We start from the raw sequence: 23,658 nt of genomic DNA, 5'->3' as shown, positions 1-23,658 counted from the left end.
AGAATACAAATCAGGTTGCATAATCCACTATCTACCGGGTCTGGGAAGATTTCATCTTTCTTTACCATAGACACCGAATCTAAGTTTGGCTCTAAAAGGATCCTTTGTTTCACACCCGAGTTTGGCTCCCACGTTACAGCATCCCCAAGCTGGGGTGAGGAAAACCGAACCCACTCCACACGCTTCCCAGGCAAATCTCGGATTACTATGCATCACCGAGCTCCATTCAGACACCGAGCCATGCAAGCTTCCTTTCTTCAACACACATCTTCTCCAACCCTTTCCCCCAAACAGTCCCTCGGGTCGCCACGGAGCCACGGACAGGAAATGGGGCTGGAGCCCCTCCAATCCAACCCTGTTCGGAGCCTCGTGCGTGGACAACCTCGGCTGCAGGTCCCGGGGTCTGGAGGTCCCGAGGGGGCGGGGGAGGGTGTCTCGGGGATCCTGCGGGTCCTGGGTTCACTGGCCCGGGGCTGACAGGCAGGGACACACCGGGGCAGGACGGTCCTGGGATGCGATCGCTGGAGCGGGGAGGCGGGGAGGCGAGCCTGGCCACCCGGACCCCGCGCGGCCCCGCACACGCCACGTCAGGCCGTACCTGGCTTGCAGCGTCGCCGGCCGCGGCACTCAGGAGGCGGCACCCAGGGTCGGGGTCCGAGCTGGGCTCGGCCTCCCTCTCCGACCTCACCCGCAGCCGCCGCCCCGCCCAAGCGTCTTCGGATTGGTTCCCGGCGTGTTCGCTTCCGGGTGAGAGGTCGCCCGGTCGCCCCGGCAACCGAGCCCCGCTCCGTCCTAGCGCCCAGCTCCCTGCCAGGCCGCAGAGCTGGCGAGCCAGGGGGAATCGCAGAGTCGCGACAGTCTGTCCAACCCGTCTCCGTCAAGTGAGTGCGGCTTCCTCCCAGGCCGCTGGGGGAAGGGCGCCTTTGCCTGGAGCGGGTGGACCCGGAGCCCCTGGGGTGGAGGAGCCCCCCGGCCGGCCTCCGGGAGTCCGGAGAGATGGCGAGGGCCTCCGAGTCTGTCTTTGGTTCTCGGTGTCTATCTCTCCGGATTTGTTTCCTTTTTTTTTACGGTGCCCGATCGTAGCAATCACAGAGGTTCCTGCTAGCTCACCCCGTCCAGGGTCTTGAATGTGGAAACGTCATCCCTGTATTTAGAGAATACTTTATTAGTTTCTGCAATCCAGCGCACAAAGCCTTACCTATTTAATACGCTGAAGTTACCCCTGTACCAAAGGAGAAGAATGTTTCTAGACTAATATGGCTGCTGATTTCTGCTGAGTGCCCACGCAGCACGGTAAAAACGGGGTACTTTTCCCTCCCCCAAAGTTGATAGTGCAGCTAAAGTTTTCAAAAAATTCAAATTATAGGTATATACATCTTTTTATAAATCTATTTATATATATATATAAATATATATAAAGACTAATAATAGCAGTATGTGTGCATCGATAATAACATCAGCTTTTCCAGGTCCCACAGTCATCTGAACAAAATTGTAAACGTCCTGGATCACCTTAAAAACAGAACAAAACAAACAAAACACCACCGAACAACCAGAAAACAGCACAGATTTGTGACGGTTAGGGTACTGGCACCGTATTTTTATTTATTTTTTATTAGCTTCTCAATCATAATCTGGAAGGAAAACATTCTAAGTAATATCATTAAAACCGCCTTTGACAAAGCTACAATTGCATATCATAAAGAAGGAATAAGGTGTTTTACATTCACCAAGTGTGATACATCGTCGATACCCCACCTTTGTGACACTAGAGGACACAAAAGGCATGGGAGACTTGATTCCACTTTTCCAGCAGAGGGCCTAATGGCTTGACAAAGCTCCTAAAGCAATGTGCTCCGTTAGATGGGATCCCCTTTCAGTGGTGGCCAGGTACAAAGCATTGCTTTCTCACGAATATCAGCCAAAAACCATCATTAAAAGCAAACAAACCAAAAAAAAAAAAAAAAAAAAAAAGTTCCCCCCAAATAAAACCGCACAAGACGTGGACATTTGAAGAGCAGTTGAGGACTGCTTGTTCAGTTTCCTGTACGATCGATGGTGTTTGATGGTTGTGTCTGAAAAGCCATTCATCCTCTCCATAGGCATTTTCCTGTTAGTACTCTATCCTGGCCAAGGTGGCGGGATGAGGAAAGAGATTTAACTGATCCGCGATCAGTGTTTTTGTTGAGTGTGATAAGAGACCAAGGACAAAAGTGTTGTTTTAGTGTGACCCTGAGTTCTGAGACTAGAGGCGTTTAGGGGTGAGAAGAAATAAGGACTTTGGAGAGGCCTTATCTGAACCAGGGCTACAGAATAACAATTAGAATTCGACACTAGCCTTCATGGCTGGTATAGATAGGTTCATCCATTTAGTTAATATGAGGATGATGAAATTGAGGGGGTAAGCCTTAGGCCAGAGAAAATGAGGGCTTCTAGGTAGCATGATGCCAGAGCATGGAATACTGTAGTCTGTTTCCAGCTCCAGAATGAGAGGTAGTTTCTCAGCCAAAGAAGACAGGCATGTGAAATAATGAATCAAGGTGTAAAGGTAACTCTACAATTGGATCTATGTTTCTTATTTAACAAGCCGGTTGCATCTACAGGCCTGCTTCAGGGAGAGAACATCATGAGTCCCAAGGGTGTTGCAAGCAGATTTGGTAATCTGATAAGCATTGTTAAACACTTATAAAGCAGTTTTGTGTCTCTGTCCCTTCACAACCTCGTATATTAAAAGTATCTCTACATTTCCAATTGAGAGCTGGGCTGCCCCCAGGCTCTCCCTGAGGTCCTGATGTACAGAGGACAGCACCTTCTCTAAAGCCAGAAATATGCTTGGAAGAGCCGGCAACAGCCTGGGGTCAGGGCCTGGGGGAGCTGTGGCTTTGGAGCAAGAACCCAGCTCTTTCTATCCTAAGGGACTCTGGTTATCAGTCCCAAGGCCATGTTCCTAACAATACAAAAATAATAGTATTTGGAGCTGGAGAGATGACTCAGTGGTTAAGAGCACTTGTTGCTCTTGCAGAGGACCTGGGTTCAATTCCCAGCACCTACACCATGGCTCACAACCATCTGTAACTCCAGTTCCAGGAGATTTAATGCCCTTTTCTGAGTTCTGAGGAACCAGGCATGCATGTGGCACATATACGTGCATGCAAACAATATACTCATACACATAAAATAAATAAATCTTTAAGCTGGCCTGTGGTGGTGCCCACCTTTAATCCCAGCACTCGGGAGGCAGAAGCAGGCAGATCTCTGTGAGTTTGAGGCCAGCCTGATCTACAGAGTAAGTTCTAGGACAGGCTCCAAAGCTACACAGAGAAATCCTGTCTCAAAAAAAACAAACAAACAAACAAACAAACAAAAAAACCCCAAACAATTAAATAAATACAAAAATAAATAAAAGAAAATAAATCTTTAAAAATAATGGCTGGCTGGGCAATGGTGGTACTCGCAAGGCAGAAGCAGGCAGATCTCTGTGAGTTGGAGGCCAGTCTGGTCTACAGAGAGAGTTCTAGGAGAGCCAAGGGTATTTGTTACACAGAGAAACCCTGTCTCGAAAAACCAAAGGAAAAAAAAAAGTCTGTATTGCTTTTGCAGAGGTTCAGTTCCCAGCACCCACATGGTGACTCCACAACCATCTGTGATCCCAGTTCTAGGAGATCTTTTGCTCTCTTCTGACTTCTGGGGTTGCCAGGCATAGATGCAATGTACACGCACACATTCAGGCAAAACACCCATACACACAAAACAAAAAAACAAATTTTTTCTTGGTTTTTTTTTTTTTTTTTCAAGACAGGATCTACTTAATGAGTTCCAAGCCAGATAGGGCTACATTAGGGAGATCCTGTCCCCACCAAAAAGTGAATTTTATACTAATAAAATTTTAAGAAGTAAATAAAAATAGATCATCTAGCAAAATTACTTATTTTCTCAGGACTCTACACCAGACAATGGAAATGCCCATCTGGAGGTGCTTGACTGTGTGAAGAGAATTTACCTGAATAGTGCTGAAAACACATTTATTGCAGGTTTTGTGACATTAAAATATTCAGACTTACCTTTATTTTCTTCAATCTCTTAAAGCATCTTCAGAAGTGTATAAGATCAAGTTTATATTTCCAAATGGCGACAAGTATGGTAAGCATGCATTTTAATTACCCTTTCATACAGAAAATTCAATAGTTTAGAGTTTTAAAAAAGCAAGACTAACTCATTTTATAAAACTGTTATTGGTATATTATTTCACTTAAACGAAATAACAGACATCCCAATAGCTGCATAGACATTTCAATCAAAACTGTTACATCTAGACAGGATCTCGCAGAAACCCGAGGAATCTGTCTTCCATCCCGGCCCTTAGTTAGTCCCAGGAAGCAGGAAAACAAAAGACCCAGCAAAACCCACACACGGGGTGGGGGCCAGTTGTGAATAGGCTTCTACAGAACTGTTAGGAGTCGATCTAGTCTGCGCTGCCCTTCTCAAAGCTCCAGGCCCCCTTCCTCGTTAGATGGTGACTGCACCAGAACTCCTTCTGGGGTCTATGAGAGGAACGGAACAGGCGTCCACACCACTCCTAACGGGATTGTCTACACCGGAAGCTGGAAGGATGACAAGGTATCATTATCGTCGCTAAGTCTGCTAGTGGATAAATAATCCTGTGGGTTAAATGAGTCTAAGCATTTCAGTGTCAGTCAAAATTACTAAAGCTAGTTTCTCAACTCACAGCTGTAATGGCGTCACATAGGAGGCCAAGGTGTGAGGATCTCGGGTTCCTGGACTACGTAGCGAGACCTGTGTTTCAACTAGCCTCTATAATGAAGATGAATGGTTGTACTTAGCATCTGTTTTCTATACATAATATTAAGCTTATGGTGAGAGCTAATATTATTATTTTTCTCAGTTCCCATTAAAGCCAAACACATTAATTTTTTTTCCCATTTAATCTCGACGACCTCATGAGATGGGTCCCATTAATACTCCTTTTTTAGAGATGACACAAATCTGACTCAGGTTTCTTATACAGATGGTAAATGCTAAAGTAGGAATGTGTACCCAGCTCTACTTGAACACAAATTCACATTTAAAAAAATCATTACATCTGTTTATCTACGTGTGAGTGCCGGCGTAAGTGAGATGGTTCTCTCGGTCCACCATGCGAGTGCCTGGGATCAAACTTGGGTTGTCAGGCTTGAGCACCCACGTTAACTCACTGAGCCTTTTCTACAGTCTCATGCCTGACTTCCCACTCGAAACTCAGGTCCTCATGTTATGTGGTAGGCACCTCTTCCACTGAGCCATCACTCCACCCCAAATTCACATTATTGTTATTATCATCTCATTTATCTATCTATCTGTTTTCCTGGAACTCGCTCTGTAGACCAGGCTGGCCTCGAACTCCCAGAGGCACTCCCAGAGATCCACCTACCTCTGTGATTAAAGCGTGCATCACCACCGCCCAGCCACATTCACATTTTTTTTTTTTTTTTTTGGTTTTTCGAGACAGGGTTTCTCTGTGTAGCTTTGCGCCTTTCCTGGGACTCACTTGGTAGCCCAAGCTGGCCTCGAACTCACAGAGATTCGCCTGCCTCTGCCTCCAAGTGCTGGGACTAAAGGCGTGCGCCACCACCACCCGGCTCAAATTCACATTCTTAACAGCTGCTGTGTACTGTTTTCTCAAGTGACGACGCCAGGTGCTCTTTAAGACTTCTGATGTTCTTAGATATCTTGAGGATCCTGTTTATCATCACCTTGGCCCCCCATAAGTTCAGATACCCCAGATCCAGAACATTTGATTTAGCAGGCTTCACAGAAAGACACAGGGGAAAAAAATGGTAAGAAGGTCTACTTTTGTGGAAACAAGGGGTGATAAAAAGATGATGAGGATAATGTTTCTGATTGGCTTGTGTGTGTATAGTGAAGATTGGTTTCTGAGCATTTTCTTTGTTACAGATGAATGGCTTTGGAAGACTTGAGCATTTTTCAGGAGCCGTGTATGAAGGACAATTTAAGAACAATATGTTTCATGGACTGGGGACTTACACATTTCCAACTGGGGCAAAGTACACTGGAAATTTCAATGAAAATAGGTAACCTTAAAATTTAAGAACAGTTATAATTCTAAAAGATCCTCTTTAGCTGTGCTTGTTAAATAGTGTATTTAATTAATGCTAAATACTCTTTTTTTTTTTTTTTTTGAGACAGGGTTTTCTCTGTAGTTTTGGTGCCTGTCCTGGAGCTCACTCTGTAGCCCAGGCTGGCCTCAAACTCACAGAGATCCACCTGGCTCTGCCTCCCTAGTGCTGGGATTAAAGGCGTGCGCCACCACCGCCCAGCACTAAATAATCTTTATGGCACATTTGATCTCCACAAAAGGCTGAGTTATTTTAGTGGTTGGGGGATGAAAGAGGGGAAGCTGTGATCATGTAACCTTTCAAAATGGATTATCATTTTTGTAAAGATTATTAGCCACCCCATCCTCACCCCACCACCCCCGCCAGACAGGGTTTTTCTGTATAACCCTGACTATCCCAGAACTCACTCTGTAGACCAGGCTGGCCTCAAATTGAGATCTACCTCCCTCTGCCTCCCAAGTGCTAGGTTTAAAGTAAGATTAAAGGCATGCGACACCACACCTAGTTGATTATTAGACTTTTTTCTTTTCTTCTCTTCTCTTCTCCCTTCTTCTTCTTCTCCTCCTCCTCCTCCTCCTCCTCCTCCTCCTCCTCCTCCTCCTTCTTCTTCTTCTTAGACAGGATTTCTCTCTGTATCCCTGACTGTCCTGGAACTCTCTATATAGATCAGGCTGGCCTCAAACTCACAGTCATTTTCCTGGCTCTGGCTCTCCAGTGTTGGGATTAAAGGCATGAGTCACTGCCATCCAGTTTTGATGATTAGACTTTTAACACAGCCTCTGTGGTCTCTGTTAGTGCAGAGCGAGTGGACAATGTGTGATTCTTGAGCCAATTTAACCCAAGAATAATTTTCACTTAAAGTATCTCAATTTGCATTTGTAAAAAAGTGGGCCTGTGGTTAATTTCATGATGATCTATCTCGTTCTTACCTGATGTGTGTGAGCAGTTTTATTATGCTCATTTAAAGTGTAAGCAAAATTAGACAATGTTAAAACTGGAACTGCACCTGCTCTTGTCATTTCTGAGCATGTGATTGCAGGGGGGAAACGGAAATAAAGCAGGAGTACAGCTTTGTAAGCTTAATGTCACTTAATACCATGCCACCAGAAAGTTCATTATTGGGCGGGGATGCAGCTTAGTGATAGAGTGCTTGTCCAGCAGGTATGAAGCTTTAGGTTCAAACCGTAGCACCCCATAAAATCAGGCATAGCAGCCTATGCGGTAATCCTAGCCCCCCGGGGGCTGAAACTGGAGACTCAGAAGGTCAGTGAGGCTAAACTGGGCTACATGAGACCCTGTCTCAAAAGAAAATAAAGTTCATTTATAAATCTCCCTTCCATAGATCTAGAGATGGAAATACTACCTAATCATTAGGAAGTCAGTGTGGATCCATTTCTAAAAGGACAGAACAGTATTCACCTCTTTTGACTCCAGGTCTATAATGAGGACATAAACTCCTTCCATTGATATTAATAAAGGGAGAAAGAGCCAATGTGTGGGATGAAGCCTGTTTGCATAGATGAGTGTATTTTCACCACTCCAGTGGGGCCAAAAGAACGCTACCCATGTACAGCACTTCAAACAGAGCTGATTATGCAGAAATATTTTTTTAGGCCGGGCAGTGGTGGCACATGCCTTTAATCCCAGCACTTGGGAGGCAGAGGCAGGCAGATCTCTGTGAGTTCGAGGCCAGCCTGGGCTACAGAGTGAGTTCCAGGAAAAGTGCAAAGCTAGAAACCGTGTCTCAGAAAAACAAAAAACAAAAAACAAAAAACAAACAAAAAAAGAAATATTAGTTTAATAAATGAATGTTTGGGTTATTGAGCCAAATAACCAATACACAATTTTCAAGTTTGAGTCAACTGTTTGGTTTTGTGTAAAGTTAGTTTATCTGACCCTGAAACCATGAGCACCAGAGTGTGCACACAGACAGTGTTTGTTTGAAGTAGTGTGTTTTCCTAGTGTATGGAAGCAGGGTGCTGGTTCTTGATAGAAACTGGAAGCAGAGAGGTAAAATGTCTTAACAGGGTGTGTAGTATGCAAGGCCAGATAGCGTGTGTCTGGATGTAAATGTCCCGTCCTAATTACTGAGCGAGCTCACTTGTCCCTTTTGCAGGGTGGAAGGTGAGGGGGAGTACACGGATATCCAAGGCCTGCAGTGGAGTGGTAACTTCCACTTCACAGCTGCTCCCGGCCTGAGACTAAAGCTCTACATGTAGATCTGCTTGCCTTAGTGCCGTCGAGGCCACTGCAACTCCCCCGCTGGCAAAGCCACTACACCTTCAGCTGAAATGCCCTGCACCCTCTGTAAGTTCACCAATAAAACTGCCATTCACTTATGCTTTTCTGAATTTGTGTGTGCTCAAGTGCGTGTTCAAGCCAGAAGTACTTTTCAATCACTTCTCACCCAAGGAAAAGAAATTATTTTGGAGACAGATTCTCACTATATAACCCTGACTGGTCTAGAACTCACTATGTAGACCAGGCTGGCCTCAAACTCACTGAGACCCATTGCCTCTTCCCCTTGAGTTCTGGGATTAAAGGTGTTTGCCACTATACTCAACTATTTTTTTTTAAATTTTATTATTACTTTTTTTAACCTCATTTTTGAGGCAGTGTCTCTCACTGAACCTGGAACTCACAGTTTCTGCTGGATTGGCTGGCCAGTGAGCCCCAGGATCCTCCTGTCTCTGTACCCACCCCCCAACTGAGCACTGTTGTTATTGGTGCATGCCACCGTGCCTGGACAGTGAATTCGGGGTCCTCATGTTTGCACGGACACCCTTTGCCCAAGGAGCCATCTACCCAACTCTTGAATTTTGTTTTTATTAGCAAATAACTTTAAATAAATTGTGTGAATCAGTTCAAAGTTTATGCATTTTTTTTAAAAAAATGGAGCAGTTCTGTTCAGATCGTGGCTCAATTCTAACTCTGTACCTCAATTTTTGTCACACCCCCCCCTCAGTGTGTGCTTTTGGGTTTCTTTTGGAAGAAAAAAATTTTTCACAAGTTATCTTATACAGTTATGCAATCTGTTGGTCACCACCAAATTGATTTACTATTGTGGCAAAGCTTAACATGAAATCTGTCTTTATTTATTTATTTTATTATTATTATTATTATTTTTGGTTTTTCAAGACAGGGTTTCTCCATGTAGTTTTGTGCCTTTCCTGAATCTCACTCTGTAGACCAGGCTGGCCTCGAACTCACAGAGATCCACCTGCCTCTGCCTCCCGAGTGCTGGGATTACATGCGTGCGCCACCACTGCCCGGCGAAATCTGTCTTTTAAACAAGAACGTAGTACAGTGTATTGTTGCTGACGCCATTTTGTGTTCCTTCGCACAGTGTGTGAGGGTTGAACTTTTTCCACACCCTTAACCACATTGTCTTTCATGGTGGTAGTGGTGGCAGTTGGTTGAATTTTTAAAGAGAGGATTTTGTTATATTGTCTAAAATGGTTTGTCACTCGACTTTATAGCTCAGGCTAGCCTCAGCTCACGATTGTCCTTCCTCTACCTCCTGCATGCCAGCTTTACAGGCAGTCCTGCACGTTAGGTTTGCTTTTCATTTTGTTAGCATACAGAAGAGTTTTGTGATTTTGGTGTCAGCCATCCTGCTATGTACAAGGTGGTACCACATTGTGGTTTGGGTCTCAGTCCCCAGTGATCTGTGAACTGAGCATTTGGCATGCTCACAGGGCTGTTTGTATCTGTTTTGGCAAAACATCTACTTCAGGTTTCCAGTCCAAGTTTTCACTGAGTTACATATTTTTCTTGTTTCTCTCCTTCCCTTACTTTCTCTGCCTTCCTTCTTTATCTTTCTTTTCTTTTTGAGACCACCCAGATATCACATGTAGCCCTGGCTGAACTGGAACTTCCTTCTTTTTCTAAAATTTGTATTATTTAATGTATATGGGTATCTTACCTCTATGTACCTCTGTGCACTACGTGCATGCAGTGCTTGTGGAGGCCAGAAGAGGGCGATGGATTTCCTGGGATTGGAATTACAGATGGTGTTGCCAATTGAAACTGAGTCTTCCAGAAGAGCAACCTGTGCTTTTAATCTCTGAACCATCTTTCCATCTACATCTATCCTGTAGTCCAGGCTGGCCTCCAGCTCACAGATCCACTGCCTAAAGACATAATGTCACCATGCCTGGTCCCTGTACTCAAGGGGTGTGTGTGTGTGTGTGTGTGTGTGTGTGTGTGTGTGTGTGTGTTAATACTTTAAAATGTATTGCTTAAGAATTCTGTATGCATATACACTGTATTTTGAGCATATCTACCCCCAGCCCATGTCGGTTCCCCTCCTCCAGCATCCCCCACCGCGACAAAAGCACTCTCAGTTTCATGTCTTTACAAACAAAAATCCTACAGTGCTGCGTGTGGCTTTTTTAAAATGTGATTTCTGGGAGGCTTTTTTAAAATGTGATTTCTGGGAGTGCAGCTTAATTCTCATTCTTGTAGGCAAACAGTTTACCAACGGGGCTACCTCCCCAGCCCTGGATGGCCTGAAACTTTCTATGTGGACCAGGCTGGCCTCAAACTCACAGAGACCCACCTGCCTCTGCCTCCCAAGTGCTGGGATTAAAGGCGTGTGCCACCACCACCCGGCCAATTATGTGATTTTAAGATATATGCATTTAATCTTATGGGGGTTTGTATGGAGAGATGCCCATGGAGGCCAGAAGAAGACATTAATTAGCTCTCATGCTGGAGTTTCAGGCAGTTTTGAGCTGTCCAGTGTGGGTGCTGGGAACCAAAACTGGGTCTTCTGCAAGACCAGGAATCACTGAAGGCCGAGCCATCTCCCCAGCCCCGAGCATGGTTTTTGGTTTTTTATTTTTTTTATTTTTTTGTTGTTGTTGCTGCTTTATTTTATACACATTGGTCTTCTGCCTGCAAGTATGTATGCAGGAATCAGACAGCTGTGAACTGCCATGTGGGTGCTGGGAGTTGAACCTGGGTCCTCTCAAAGAGCAGACAGTGCTCTTAACTGCTGAGCCATCTCTCCAGCCCCGAGCCTGTGTTTTTTTAATCCTTTATTACATTCATACGTTCTATCACACTGCTGACTTTCATATGTTGAATCATCTTTACACCTTAGGTGTATAAACCATGTGGTATATGGGATGACCTTGGTCTTGGTGATGATTTTCTATGTATGACACCAAAAGTCACAGGCAACCAATATAAAAATAGACAAGAAGCATATACTAAACCAGAATCTCTAAATAGTAACGCAAACTATAGACTAGTCCTATTTCAAAAAGGTAATCTGGGGTTGGAGAGATGGTTCATCAATAAAGAGCACTTGGCACTCAGTTTTGAGGACCAGAGTTCAGACCACAGTACCCACATCAGTGGGCTCACAAAAGCCTCTGACTCCAGCTCCATGCATCCGACTCCACTTCTGGCCTCTGTGGGGACCTGTGCGTGCACACACACTGCACATACACACACAATAAATAAATAAATAAAGTCTTTTCTTAAAAATAGCTCATCTGAAGCCAGTCAATAGTGGTGTACGCCTTTAATCTGCACTCTGGAGGCAGAGGCAGGTGGATCTCTGTGAGTTCGAGGCTAGCCTGGTCTACAGAGCAGCAAGGGCTGTTATACAAAGAAACCCTGTCTCAAAAAAAAAAAAAAAAGTTAATCTGAAAAATATATAGGGAATTCTTACTAATTTGAGAATTAAAAAAGAAAACCAAGCTGGATGCCACAGTGCTTACCTGTATCCCAGAACTCAGAAGACAAAGGCAGAAGAATTGTGAGTTTGAAACCAGCCCTGGCTATATAAATTCCAGTCCAGCTTAAGCCACAGAGTAAGTATCTGTCTCAGAAAGACAAAATAGAAAGAAAGAAGGGGAAGGAGATGACCCAGCAGGTAAGGAGAAAACCAGGGCATTGCCCACAAGCTGACCTGGGACACACACACACACACACACACACACACACACACACACACACACACACACAAAAGAGCCAGGCACAATGGAGTGCACCGGCGCTAGGTGTTGGTTATGCTCACACCGTCTGGTAAGGCTGGTGTCACTCGGGCACATCCATGGATTCAGTCGGCTTGAAATAAGAGCACATGAGGGAAAGTTAGGGTGGGAGTCAGTAGGGGAGGGAATGAGGGGGATTTGAGCAAAATACATATGCATGCATGAAAGTCTTAAACCATCAAAGAATCTTGTCAATATACTAAGGTACACTGAATTACTCACTTCCAAGGGACAATTTTATGTACAGTATACGGATTATACCTCAGTTTCTAAAATGTAAATCTGTAGTTATATAGCCTATGCCCAGAAATATTAACTAAGCTACAACCCTAGGACACCAGAAAGCTACTTTTCCAGATAAAATATGTTTAAAAGCATCAGAACTACATTACTGAATTATTTTCACTGTACCTATAAATATGTACGATTAAAAAATGAAATAATTTGAATGGAAAAATTACCAAAATAGTATAAGTCATTCTATAGTTTTAAAATTACATTAAAGATTTGATTGATTGATTGATTGATTTGCTGAAACTATTCCAAAACTGACCCAAAAGAAAAAAAAAGTGTTGAAATGAGTAACTTCTGTGTCATATTTCATTTAAAGTATTGTAAATGTGTTTCTCAATGTCACTGACATAAAAAATATTTTTGTATTTTTTAGTGTACTAATATAAATTTGAGTAAAAATATCTTTTGAAGTGTTAAAATGGTATTTTTATTTTCTCATAACAGCTTTGTTATTCATTGCAGAAGACTATAGTGTTCAACATAGAGTAAAAAAAAAATGAGACATTTTTGGATGTGTTGCTTAGCATTAACCAGGATTACTTTCAACTAAATACTATTACAATGTACAGTATTGTGTGGAGCTCAATGCCGGACGGTTGAGTGAGATGAGAGGAAGGTGTCAATGTCCAGGGCACACAATGCCTGTTCAGAACATCTGGGAATACTCTGTAGAAAAGCATGTGCTGTGCAGCGAGCTAAATTTCTCCTTATCCTTTTCTTCAATGTATTTAAGGTATCACGACATCTATTTTACTTTTCAAATATCTAACTTCGTGGTGTGAGCCTTGGGTTTCTAAGATGCCGAGGTCGTCCCCTGAAGCAATGTTCTTCCCTCTCACCCCTGGAAAGCAGACTCAGGTTCAGTTATTTGATTAGCTGACCTGGAGCTTATGTAATTAGAAGAGACACCCGGTCCCCTCATTTAAAAGCCTGTTAGCGTATGACAGTCTCCTTTCAAGGGAAAGCGATCCACTCCACGGGTGTCTTTCTGTAATCTTTAAGTTCTCTCAGACTCCAGATAAGCCTTGATCTGAGGAGGAGCTAAGGACAGCAAGGACCATGGGGTAAGTGTGAGCCTCAAGAGCTGTGGACAGGGAAAATATTTTTATAAGAGAACAAAAGCTGTCTGTCTTTATCTATGGTGTACTAATTCAAGTTCAAAATATAGTAACATTCATTTAAAGCAGACATTCAAATAAGTAGCTTTTACTTCAGGAGTTACCATTTGTAAAACAGTCATTCATTTCTTGATTAGTGTTTATATTATGTCTTAATCTACTTTTGCAGCCTGTCAGCTCATGAAATGTCTGGGGACTGAAGTGGTTCTGCACATTTGCACATTTAGTTGAAGCTGGATTAACTTTTAAGAACAGTTTTAAAGACAGGACGATAGAAGTCTAGATTTACAAGGCAGTTTTAAGCCAACACAGGCATGCCTCTTTGGGATTAAGAATAATTAAAGCATGAGAAAAATCAGGGGCTGGTGGACGGTTACTTCATGCCTCTCTGACAAAGAAGGAGGGTAGAGGAGTTTTTTGTCAGAGCTCTGTGTTCTACGTACAGTAACAGATTGAGCATTTATACGGATGAGTCCATTACACAGTGGCAGTTATCTGTGACACATTTTCAAACAGTGCATGGGGGTTTGGGTATGATAAAACAAACAAACTAGGTTTCACTCAAAAGCTTACTAGTTTTGAAAGCTTGCACATTTTATTTTGATTCCATAATGATTAGTACGGTGGTTCCATGCGTCTTAGATAATGAGGGAGTAGCATCTGGATGCACAGACTCGTCTTTGTGTCCTGTCTTCCTCGGGTGGCTCCTTTCAATACAGAATCATGTCATGCAGAATACTGGTATTTTAGTGAAGGTTACTTTGGAAGGATTCAACATAATGGTCAGTCATTTCTATTAGAAAGGGTTTTGAGACCTTTATCCCCAAACAGTTTCCACTCACTCTAATTAGGATTCGTATTGTGTTGATACCATGACTCTGAAAAATGCTAAACCTATTTGAAAACTCAGGCTTTTGAAGGGAAGATCATACTGTTGTTAATTTTGTTTTCAGTGCTGGGGATTAAATTTAGGATGTTATACATGATAGGCAAATACTCTACCACTGAACGATATCCCAGCCCCTGTCATTAACTTTGTTAAAACATTACTTACTTATTTCTATTTTATGTGCATTGGTGTATTGCCTGCATATGTATCTGTGTGAGGGTGTCGGATCCTGGACGTACAGACAGCTGTGAGCTGCCATGTCAGTGCTGGGAATTGAACCCGGGTTCCCTGGAAGAGTTGTCAGTGCTCTTAACCACTGAGCTCTTAACTCTTGAGCCCTGCTATTAACTTTTAAACACAAACAGAAATGAAATGTTTTCAAGCTAAGCATTAACAGAGAAGTTCCAAGACAAGACTTCACATTTTGGTGAAGCATTACTTGATTTCTCTGGAGCAGAAATGCCAAGACTCCCATGTTCTCGTTATTCCCTCCTCCTCTCCGCTCTCCAGAGTCCTGCACCTCAGGGAGACTAGGAAATCCTAGACAAAGTCAGGGTGCTCCCTTGCTTACCTCCTTCTGCTGCTTCCTCTAACAGCCCCCAACACTTCTTTAAATAACCGTCATTCTTAGCTTTTAAGGAAGCAAAGGGGGTTTCAAGGATCTTTGAAAATAGTCTTCCTACCTTAAAAAAAAAGGAAAAATAAAATGAAACATTTTTGTGTGCAATTTCATATTTGTAGGTGGTTTGAAATCCAATTAATATCCCCCCCTGCAACAGACGTACATGCGTACACAGACAGCGAGATGAAGAACATTTGGTATTTTGTTTGTTTTTGAGACAGGGTCTCATGTGTTCCAGGCTGGAATACCTCAAGCTGTATGGGTAGCCAGGGTGATCTTGAACTTGTGCCCTCCTGCACAAACCACCCCCCCAGTGCTGGGATTACAGGTGGAGGATACCTTATTCCTTTAAAAAGAACATTTGACTTTGATTTTAGGACAGACGTATGATTTGCCTAATGTCTTTCTTAGTTTCTGGATTTCTATAAAATGTAAAAATCATTAAGGTAATGATTCTTTCTAGTCTTCTCTCAGGAAAAGGGCCGAATTGGGGCTTCTGTCCTCTTTCAGCCCCTCCCCCAGCCACCCAGTTTGCTTAAGACAGAAAGGCTGGCCAACCAGCGTCTGGTGCCTTCCTGTGGTCAGGCGCCTACGACTTGATTAATCACTTAAGGCTCCCAAGAAAGCACCAGAATCCACTTTACTGTCGCTGAAGGAAAAGAAAACCTTCCTTTTATTTTTAAGGTATGTTCAGTGCCCCAAATAAGATATGCTAAACAGGGCACGAGCTGCTCAGTAGCAGAGGGGACTTTCCTCTGCTCCGTAGCTTGGAGAGTTCAGTCTTGCTGGTTCCTGCCTTGTTGAGGAAGAGGTGATCTTCCTAGAATAATCAGACAAGAGAGGAGAAAGTGGCTGCTGGGCGGTGCTGGAGTCTGTCCATCTGGAGACATCCATGGCATTTCTCCTAAGATGAGGGAGTGCCTGTCTTGAACTCGTCTTCGGGACCTACTTAACCTGAAACTACTGAAGGGTTCATGCCAAGTCCTTTCCATGGTGCCCCAGGCTCTGCTGGCATGGTTGGAGTGAGCAATAAAGAAGCAGCTATTACAAACTGTTCCTGCTCTTTAAAAAGTCCCCTCCCCTGACTTTCTTATAGAGTGTGAGGTGATTAGTGATGGTCCATAAAGATGCGTACAGGGATAACGTGTGAGATGGAGGAGGAGCTAAAGTAGCTTATGTCCCAGAACTGAGGGAACCCCTGAGGCCGGATTATCGTATGCTAAGGCCAGCCTAGGCTACAGGGTGACTTCTGTTCAGGCCAGCGTGGACTACACAGTAAGACTCTGTTGAGGGTGGGGAGAGGGATCCTGCTGTGTAAAATGTCCTGCCACTATTAAGCTGATGGCCATATTTCTTGGGAGTCCCCTCCAACACCTTTTCCAGTGCTCAAGAATAAGCCCAGGGCACTGCACACACTAGGTCAACATTTTATCACCGAGCTATGCCTCTAGCCCTACTGTATTTCTTTCTTTTGTTGGGGGAGGTGAGAAAGGCTTTTCCTATGTAGCCCAGGCTGGCCTCTAACTTGTGCAAATCCTCCTGCCTCAGCCTCTTGAGCGCCAGGATTATAGGTGTGCACCAGCCCACCAGGCAGTGTTTGTCTTTCTGAAGGCTGTTTGCGGCCACCTTTCCTAAATCCCAGCATAGTCGGTGCATTTCCAAGTGACATTTGGCAACAATGAAGCTACGGCTCTCTTAATACTGTGCACACACGAAGTTCATTAATACAGTATGTCATCCAGCCAGCTTTAGTTCCTCAGTTCCAGTCAGTTTAATTTAGTAAAATCTGTTACTGTTATGTTTTTTGTTTTTTACTTCTGAATCTGTGCTGGAGTCCAACTCAATTTCTTTCTTCTTCTTCTTCTTCTTTTTTTTTTTTTTTTGAGCTGAGGATCGAACCCAGGGCCTTGCCCTTGCTAGGCAAGGGCTCTATCACTGAGCTAAATCCCCAACCCCCCAACTCAACTTCTTAAGCAAGGACCACTTGGCCACTTTCATCCGTGCTCTCCTTTTTTAACAGTAGCTTTCAAAATTCAGGCCATTGGTGTCTTTTCCCTGAGTTAGGAAAGGGGCCTCCTCACTGGCCTCTTTGCTGCTGGCTTCCCTGTGGTGTACTCCGGTCATCCGCCTACCCAAAGCCTGACCTGTTGCTCCTCTGCTTAGAAACCTCAGCGACTCCTTACTCTCTTCCGCTGCATGCCAGCCTCCAAACAGACATTCCTGGCCCTCCATCGGCCCCCAGTCTGCCCGTCCACACTTTCCTCCCACGCTACTTCCTGCTCCCCAGGGTTTGCACATCCGCTCGTGCTCTGCACAGCGGTCTCCTGTGATCCTGGTTTTTTGTTTTGTTTACTGTTTCCTGCAAAGCTCTGCTCAAAGCCTGTCTTCCTGAAGGTGGAGCGCTCCTCCTTGGTCCTCTGAACTTACTGTGTTTTTTCACACTGCATTGTGGGTCCTAGTTATTTGCGTGGCTCATCTTTCCTGCAGGCTCCTTGGAGCAGGAGCGTCATTTTAAAAAACGTCTCTCACCACCAAGAACACACCTTCCACACTATATGGGCTTAATAAATACTGTTGAATTCAAGAAATTCTGTTTTTCTGTAACCTACAAAGAAACGGAATTTATTTGTTTGTTTGTTTGTTTAGTGTTTTTTTTTTTCCGAGACTGGGTTTCTTTGTGTTGCCCTAGCTGTCCTGGAACTCGCTTTGTAGACCAGGTGGCCTCGAACTCACAGAGATCCACCTGCCTCTGCACCACTGCCTGGTAGAGATGGAAATCTTAGTTTTGGTCAAGCTGGCTTTCTTTTCCTCAAAGAGTGGCCGAAGTTCCTGGCTGAAGAGCCCCAGTGAATGAGTGGTAAACCTTGAGCAGTGAACAGGGAAGGGATAAAATGAGAGCTGGAGGCATGAACTAGATGATTGCAGAGTAGATCGTTATTGTAAGTAGAAATCACAGTCTCAGAGGAAGGTGAAAGAATGTTCTAGAAGTAAAAATAGCTCTTCTTTCTAGCTAGTTTCCTAGGGGGCTAGCATATCAGTGAGGACTGGATTCATCTGTATATGATGGGAAAAGCTGAGATAACAGGGCTTTAAACATATTTCTTTATCATATTACTAAAAAAATTAAGCAGGCAAAAATGGAGACTTAGCCAGTCCAGAGCTGTTGGATCAGTTAGTCCAATGAGGGACTCGGGTCCTTTGTGCCGCTCATGCAGGGTATACCGCTCCCCCCTCAGTCCAAAAGAGCACCAGGGCTCCACTCAGCCCATTGGTACTCAACCAGAGGGAAGGAGACAAGGCGAGGAAAGGTGTGTCTTCTCTCCTAAGAGGAAGCCACACTGCTGCTGGCTTCTCCCCGTGGATAAAATCTGGACTGCAGGTTAAAGCTAACGATGAGGGAGCAAGGGGAATATCACCATTTAATGGGGTTGTTGACCGGCAACTGGGCTTGGAGGAAGATGGATCAGTCCTGGGATGGCTGCAGTATCAGGCTGGGCACTGCCACTTTCAAGCCTTGAGAATGAAGGACACACTAGGGGTTGGGGATTTAGCTCAGTGGTAGAGCGCTTGCCTAGCAAGTGCAAGGCCCTGGGTTCGGTCCTCAGCTCAAGAAAAACAACCCCCCCCCCAAAAAAAAACCTAAAAACAAAACCAAAAAAAAAAAACCCAACAGAATGAAGGACACTGTATGAAGCCAACATTGTAAGGAAAGATTTATAGTAAGGTTAAAGGAAAAGCTAAAACAGAGCAAGCCGAGTTGGCAGTAAACACAGGTTCTCTCGGAGTGAAGGATGTGACTCTTGACCAAATGATGACGGTGGCTTGTCAGTCACGGGGTCCCTGTCCCCATTTTCTCCCCCCTCCAGCCTCTGTGAAGAGGTGAGTGTGGCTGCTCTCCTCCCAGCTATTCCCACGGGGGTGCAGCAAGCAGTTAAATTGTCTCAGAACTTCAGAGAATAAAATCTTTAAAAATCTGTTGACTTGGAATCTGCCACACCGCGAACAAAACCATACAAATCACAGAGTGTTTTCCAACTTAATTTGAACCTCATTTTTATGGCAGGTCACCTCAACTAGTCCTCTATGGAAAAACTACTTATATTTCACTTGCCACTGTAAGTAGCTTTTTGAGACTTAGTTAGTGTTGGATACTGAGGAAGCAACCCTGGATTTGTGACTTTCAGTGTCTTAGGGTCAGATCAACTGCTCTGAACTCTTGATGGAGCAAAGCCCGTAATTCATTCTGTGGTAGTCGAGCTAAAGGCATAAGTGCATGGGAATTTATTTGCTTTGTTTATTTACTCCAAAGGGTTTAAACTCAGAAGGGAAGAGACACAAGGACTTGATTTTGTTTTTTTAACTTGATGTGAGTTTGAATGATTAGAGAATTTTAACAGTGAAATACAGATAGAATAAGATTTCATTACACGGTTATACGGGGAAAGGATAGTATAGAATATAAGGTAGCTGTCATTGTCAACGGCATTTTGTCTTTTATAGACCCTCTAGAGTAATCAGAAAGAAGACTTCCAAAACCTGATGTGATGTCTCCTCCTGGAGACGACGCACGAGGTGAGTGAAAACCGCCAAGACCTTGTTTCTAGTGGGAGTACAGATAAAGAGACTGTGCGGTGCTGGGCAGCGATCCTTCTGGAAATAGAAGCATGCTATAAAAAAAAAAAAAAATGGAGTGGGAGAATTTTGTAAGCCTCTGTTTGAAAACCATCAGCTAAACAAACCAGAATTTCCTTAGGTGGCAACCAGAAATATTAGCCACTCTATAAACCAGCCATGTTACTTCAGACTCCTACTGTATGTGTGAATGCTTGTCTATAATATTGACAAGGAATGAACTGTTTTAATAGAGTTCTGTTTGGGGTGTCATTGGGGACTGCAGGACCCCCCTGGAGAGATGACACTGAGCTAATGTGTTCTGAGTCCCTACTTTTTCTGACTTTATCACATAATAACCATATGGACTAGACAACTCATATAATGGGCATATATAGTTGAGGAAGCAGGCTTACCAAAATTAGGGAACTTGCATTTTGAATTTTTATTTTGTGTGTGGGGTGTGTGGGTGCACATGTGTGAGCTCGTGAATATGCAGGAGCATTTGCCTATGTGTAGGCCAGAGGTCAACCTTGGACATCTTCCCTGTTGCTCTCCACCTTGTTTTTTGAGACAGGGTCTCTCACTGAACCCGGCACTCACGGTTTCAGTCAGGTTGACTGGCCAGCAAGCTCCCAGAATCTGCCTGTCTCTATCCCTGTCTAGCACTTGGGTGACAGATGGCTTGTGGGAGAGGCAGTCCTGGGCATTTGATGTGCATCATCAGGTTCTCCTGCTTGCCTAGCAAGTACTGACCAATCTGCCCAGTCCAAAGACTTCCTACCTTTCCCAGGATTACAAATAAATAAATAGAAGAGCTAAGATTTGAAGCTAAATGTTGACATACTTAGAAAAGTCCTGTGCAGGTGTAAGCCCAGCAGCACTAAGGAGACCGAGGCAGGAGGATTGCTAAGAGTTCAAGGCTAGACTGGACTACATAGTGAATTCTAGGTTAGCCTGAGCGATAGAGTAAGGACTTGTCTTAAAAAGTAAGTGGACATAGAGCTGGAGAGATTGATGGCTCAGCAGTTAAGAGCACTGGTTGCTTTTCCAGAGGACCCAGGTTTGAGTTCCTAGAACCCACGCGCCAGCTCACAACCGTCTGTGACTGTAGTTCCAGGAGATCCGACACGCTTTTCTGACCTCTGTGGACACTGCATACACACGGTGGACAACATATACAGACAAAACACACACACACATAAAATAATAAAGTAATTTAAGATAAATAAATCATTAAAAAAAACAGTTTAAAAGCTCACTTTAAAAATTCAAAACTACCAAGTGTCTAGTATAAGATAAACAGGCCTGTCTGTGAGATGCTTGCTGAGAGGGGGCACTGGCCACCAAATCTGATGACCTGAGTTCAGTCTCCGTGACCCGTGTGGTGGAAGGAGAGAACCAGCGCTCACAAGCTGTCCTCTGACCTCCACATCTGTACAGTGGTGTGCTTGCACCGCCCCATACATTAAAAAATGTAGGAGTGAAAACGTTTTGGAAAGCGAATAAACAGATTTAATGAAGAAGAACAGTAACTCAAGCCTGAGGATCCATCCCACCTCTCACCCCGTCTCCTCACACTGTCAGTGCTTCCCATGAATCCTTGCCTGACTTTGCCTTCAGCCAGTGTGGTGGAAACACATGTTGTAATCACAGCAATGGGAGTCGAAGGCAGGGGGATTGCCATGAGATTGAGGAAAAAGAAAACCATGAATGGAGGAAGTTGATTTACTATGTTTCTTTACCAGAAGAAAAATCAACATTAAAGATTTCTCACTCAGCAAGCACGGGGCATCTTCAGGCAGAAACTCTGAGAATGGACCTCACTGTTTTCCAGGGACCCATAATCCATTGCAGGGGATTTTTGAAGGAATTATGGACTCCTTTGAGAGACAGGGATGAGCTCTAAATCCTTTCCCCAGAAGAAATGAATCTACTTAAAAGTTTATCCATAAGATCTATGGGCACCCTGATTTATATGAAGTCCTGATCTCCTATAAGTGAGGCATTTGAATTAATTATTTGATATAAGCATCATCCTAAGAATGTGGGCAGATGCTATAACAGAAAAGCAGAACTTCAGGTGTGGTGTTGACCACCTGTTATCCTAGTACCTGGGAAACGGAAGCAGGAGGCCCAGGAGTTCAAGGCTAGCCTGAGCTACGTGAGAGCCTGTCTCAACAACACAAAACAATCAGTAAGAGCAACTGTAAAAGGGGACAGGTCATGAAAACCAGGGAAAAGTGACACCCGGAATCTTGAAGGACTCCAGGAGCCGGAGAGCTAGCTAATTCTGGCGGTGGGGTGGGGGTGGGAGTTTCCAGTGTGTGTGTGTGTGTGTCACCAGGGGTGTAGCATCAACGAAGCCCAGAGACCAGAGAGGACAGAGAGCCAAGACACCTGTGCTTTTTAAGAATTACATTTTTGGTGTGTGCACCAAGGTGTATGTGAGGTCATAGGACAACCTAGTGGAAGCCAGTTCTCTCCGTCTACCATATGAGTCCCACATCAGACTTGACAGCAAGTACCTTTGTCTGCTGAGCCACCTCACTGGCCCCAGCTTTGGGCTTTGGAGACAAGGATTTAGATATCCCAAACCAGCCTCAAATTTGTGTAGCCAGGGATGACTTTGAGCTCCCAATCCTCCTGCCTCCATCTCCAAAGGGCTGGGGTCACAGACATGAGTCGCCATGCCTGGCTCTGACTGTCTTTGTTGTGGGTCCCAGCAGGAGACTGGGAGGACTGAGGCTGTAACTCAATGGTAGAGTGCTTATCTAGCATGCACAAGGCCCTGGGTTCGATCCCCAACACTATAAAAGATGAAAATAATAAAAGTTAAAAGATAAATTCTCCTGACTCAGGCTGGGATTACTGGCTAAATAATCTGCTCCTTGAAAGACATCACCCAAATCACATGAGACTAGTTGAAAGGCTGATGCTTTACAAGGGAAACCAAGGTAAGTTCAGAAACCACCCGTAAAAGACTTAAATTTCAGATGACACGTTTTTCTGTGGGCTGCAGGGAGTCTGCACAATCAGGTTGGAGTCAGCCCTTTAGGGTGGGTGGCTCACTCCCAAGTCTGCTTCTTCCTTCCTTCTGTATCTAGTAGCTCCAGACAGTCATTTGCAACCAGTAGGAAAGAGGTGCAGTGGGTCAGGGTCTCAACACTTCAGCGTGAGCTGTGGTCCTTGGGTAATTCTTTCCGTAATTTACTGCGCAGAGCAAGGTTTCCGTATAATGGCCTACCTGGTTCGTTTCTGTTTGCCTGTACTTAACCTTACATACCTAACTAAAATCCTAAATGTTGGTTTCACCCTCTACTTCTTTCTGGTGGCTTCATAAGGTCTCAAGGACATTTCACTGGATAAATATTAAAATATTATTATTAAGTTAAATTTTTCTTAGGTGCCATAAAGTCTTCAAAAAGTAAACTTGTATATATTGCACATTAATATGTGTATATCATGTCTTCCTCCCCTTTTGTTGGTTTTGTTTAACACAGCTTTTGTGTTGCCTAGGCTGACCTAGAACCCCTGATCCTCTTGCTTCGGCCTCCTGAGGACTAGGATTACAGATGTGTGCCCCACACCTGGCTTTACATAATGTGTTTATAATTTTTTAATAGAAAGAATCATTTGGTCTCTAGCAAACCATAGTTCTGTGCAAGACTTTCAGTCTACATATTTGGATAGTGAACATTTTTTTAAAACAAAATTTACAATTTAGGTAAAAAGCCATTGAGTCCACGCCCACCCCCCCCCAAGTTTTCTCTTTTCCAACTCATTAATTATGAAATAAGAAGAACAGGTCTCCTTGCTATTAATATGAACAAATGAAACTCTGTGTGGCTTTCTTTAGGGAAAGAACTTATTAACCATAAGGGTGACATCCATTGAGAGGCGTGCCCAGTGACAGAGGAACATGAATAAAGGACATGAAGGCATTTGTTTTCCACACACAAGAGAATTCTGTGTTCTACAG

General features: G+C 44.0%; 3 protein-coding genes and 1 pseudogene across 4 annotated transcripts in view; 2 read left to right on the top strand and 2 right to left on the bottom strand.

The window, feature by feature from the left end:
- Positions 1-1,002, bottom strand: part of Dhx57 (DExH-box helicase 57) — a 57,906-nt gene extending 56,904 nt beyond the window's left edge. The window contains exon 1 of the mRNA XM_036171131.1: positions 599-1,002. The gene's annotated coding sequence lies outside the window, so the exon portion shown is untranslated. The remainder of the gene's footprint in view (positions 1-598) is intronic.
- Morn2 (MORN repeat containing 2) lies at positions 484-8,474 on the top strand. Of its 2 annotated transcripts, XM_036171136.1 has the most exons (5): positions 755-881; positions 4,087-4,140; positions 4,511-4,617; positions 5,953-6,089; positions 8,251-8,474. In XM_036171136.1, the coding sequence occupies exons 4-5, from the start codon at positions 5,953-5,955 to the stop codon at positions 8,351-8,353; spliced, it is 240 nt and encodes a 79-aa protein (XP_036027029.1). In that variant the 5' UTR covers positions 755-881; positions 4,087-4,140; positions 4,511-4,617; the 3' UTR covers positions 8,354-8,474. The 2 variants fall into 2 exon arrangements, with proteins under 2 accessions (XP_036027027.1, XP_036027029.1); XM_036171134.1 differs by lacking the exon at positions 4,511-4,617 and having other exon boundaries at positions 484-881.
- Arhgef33 (Rho guanine nucleotide exchange factor 33) overlaps positions 8,386-23,658 on the top strand; it is an 88,728-nt gene continuing 73,455 nt past the window's right edge. Inside the window, exons 1-2 of the mRNA XM_036171133.1 lie at positions 8,386-8,441; positions 19,566-19,637. The gene's annotated coding sequence lies outside the window, so the exon portion shown is untranslated. The remainder of the gene's footprint in view (positions 8,442-19,565; positions 19,638-23,658) is intronic.
- The window catches only part of LOC118571494, a 29,228-nt pseudogene continuing 21,347 nt past the window's right edge, over positions 15,778-23,658 (bottom strand).

Source organism: Onychomys torridus, chromosome 21 (assembly GCF_903995425.1).
Source record: "Onychomys torridus chromosome 21, mOncTor1.1, whole genome shotgun sequence".
Classification (NCBI taxonomy): domain Eukaryota; kingdom Metazoa; phylum Chordata; class Mammalia; order Rodentia; family Cricetidae; genus Onychomys; species Onychomys torridus.
The sequence above is the reverse complement of the archived record's forward strand: the minus strand, read 5'-3'. Positions and strand labels throughout refer to the sequence as shown.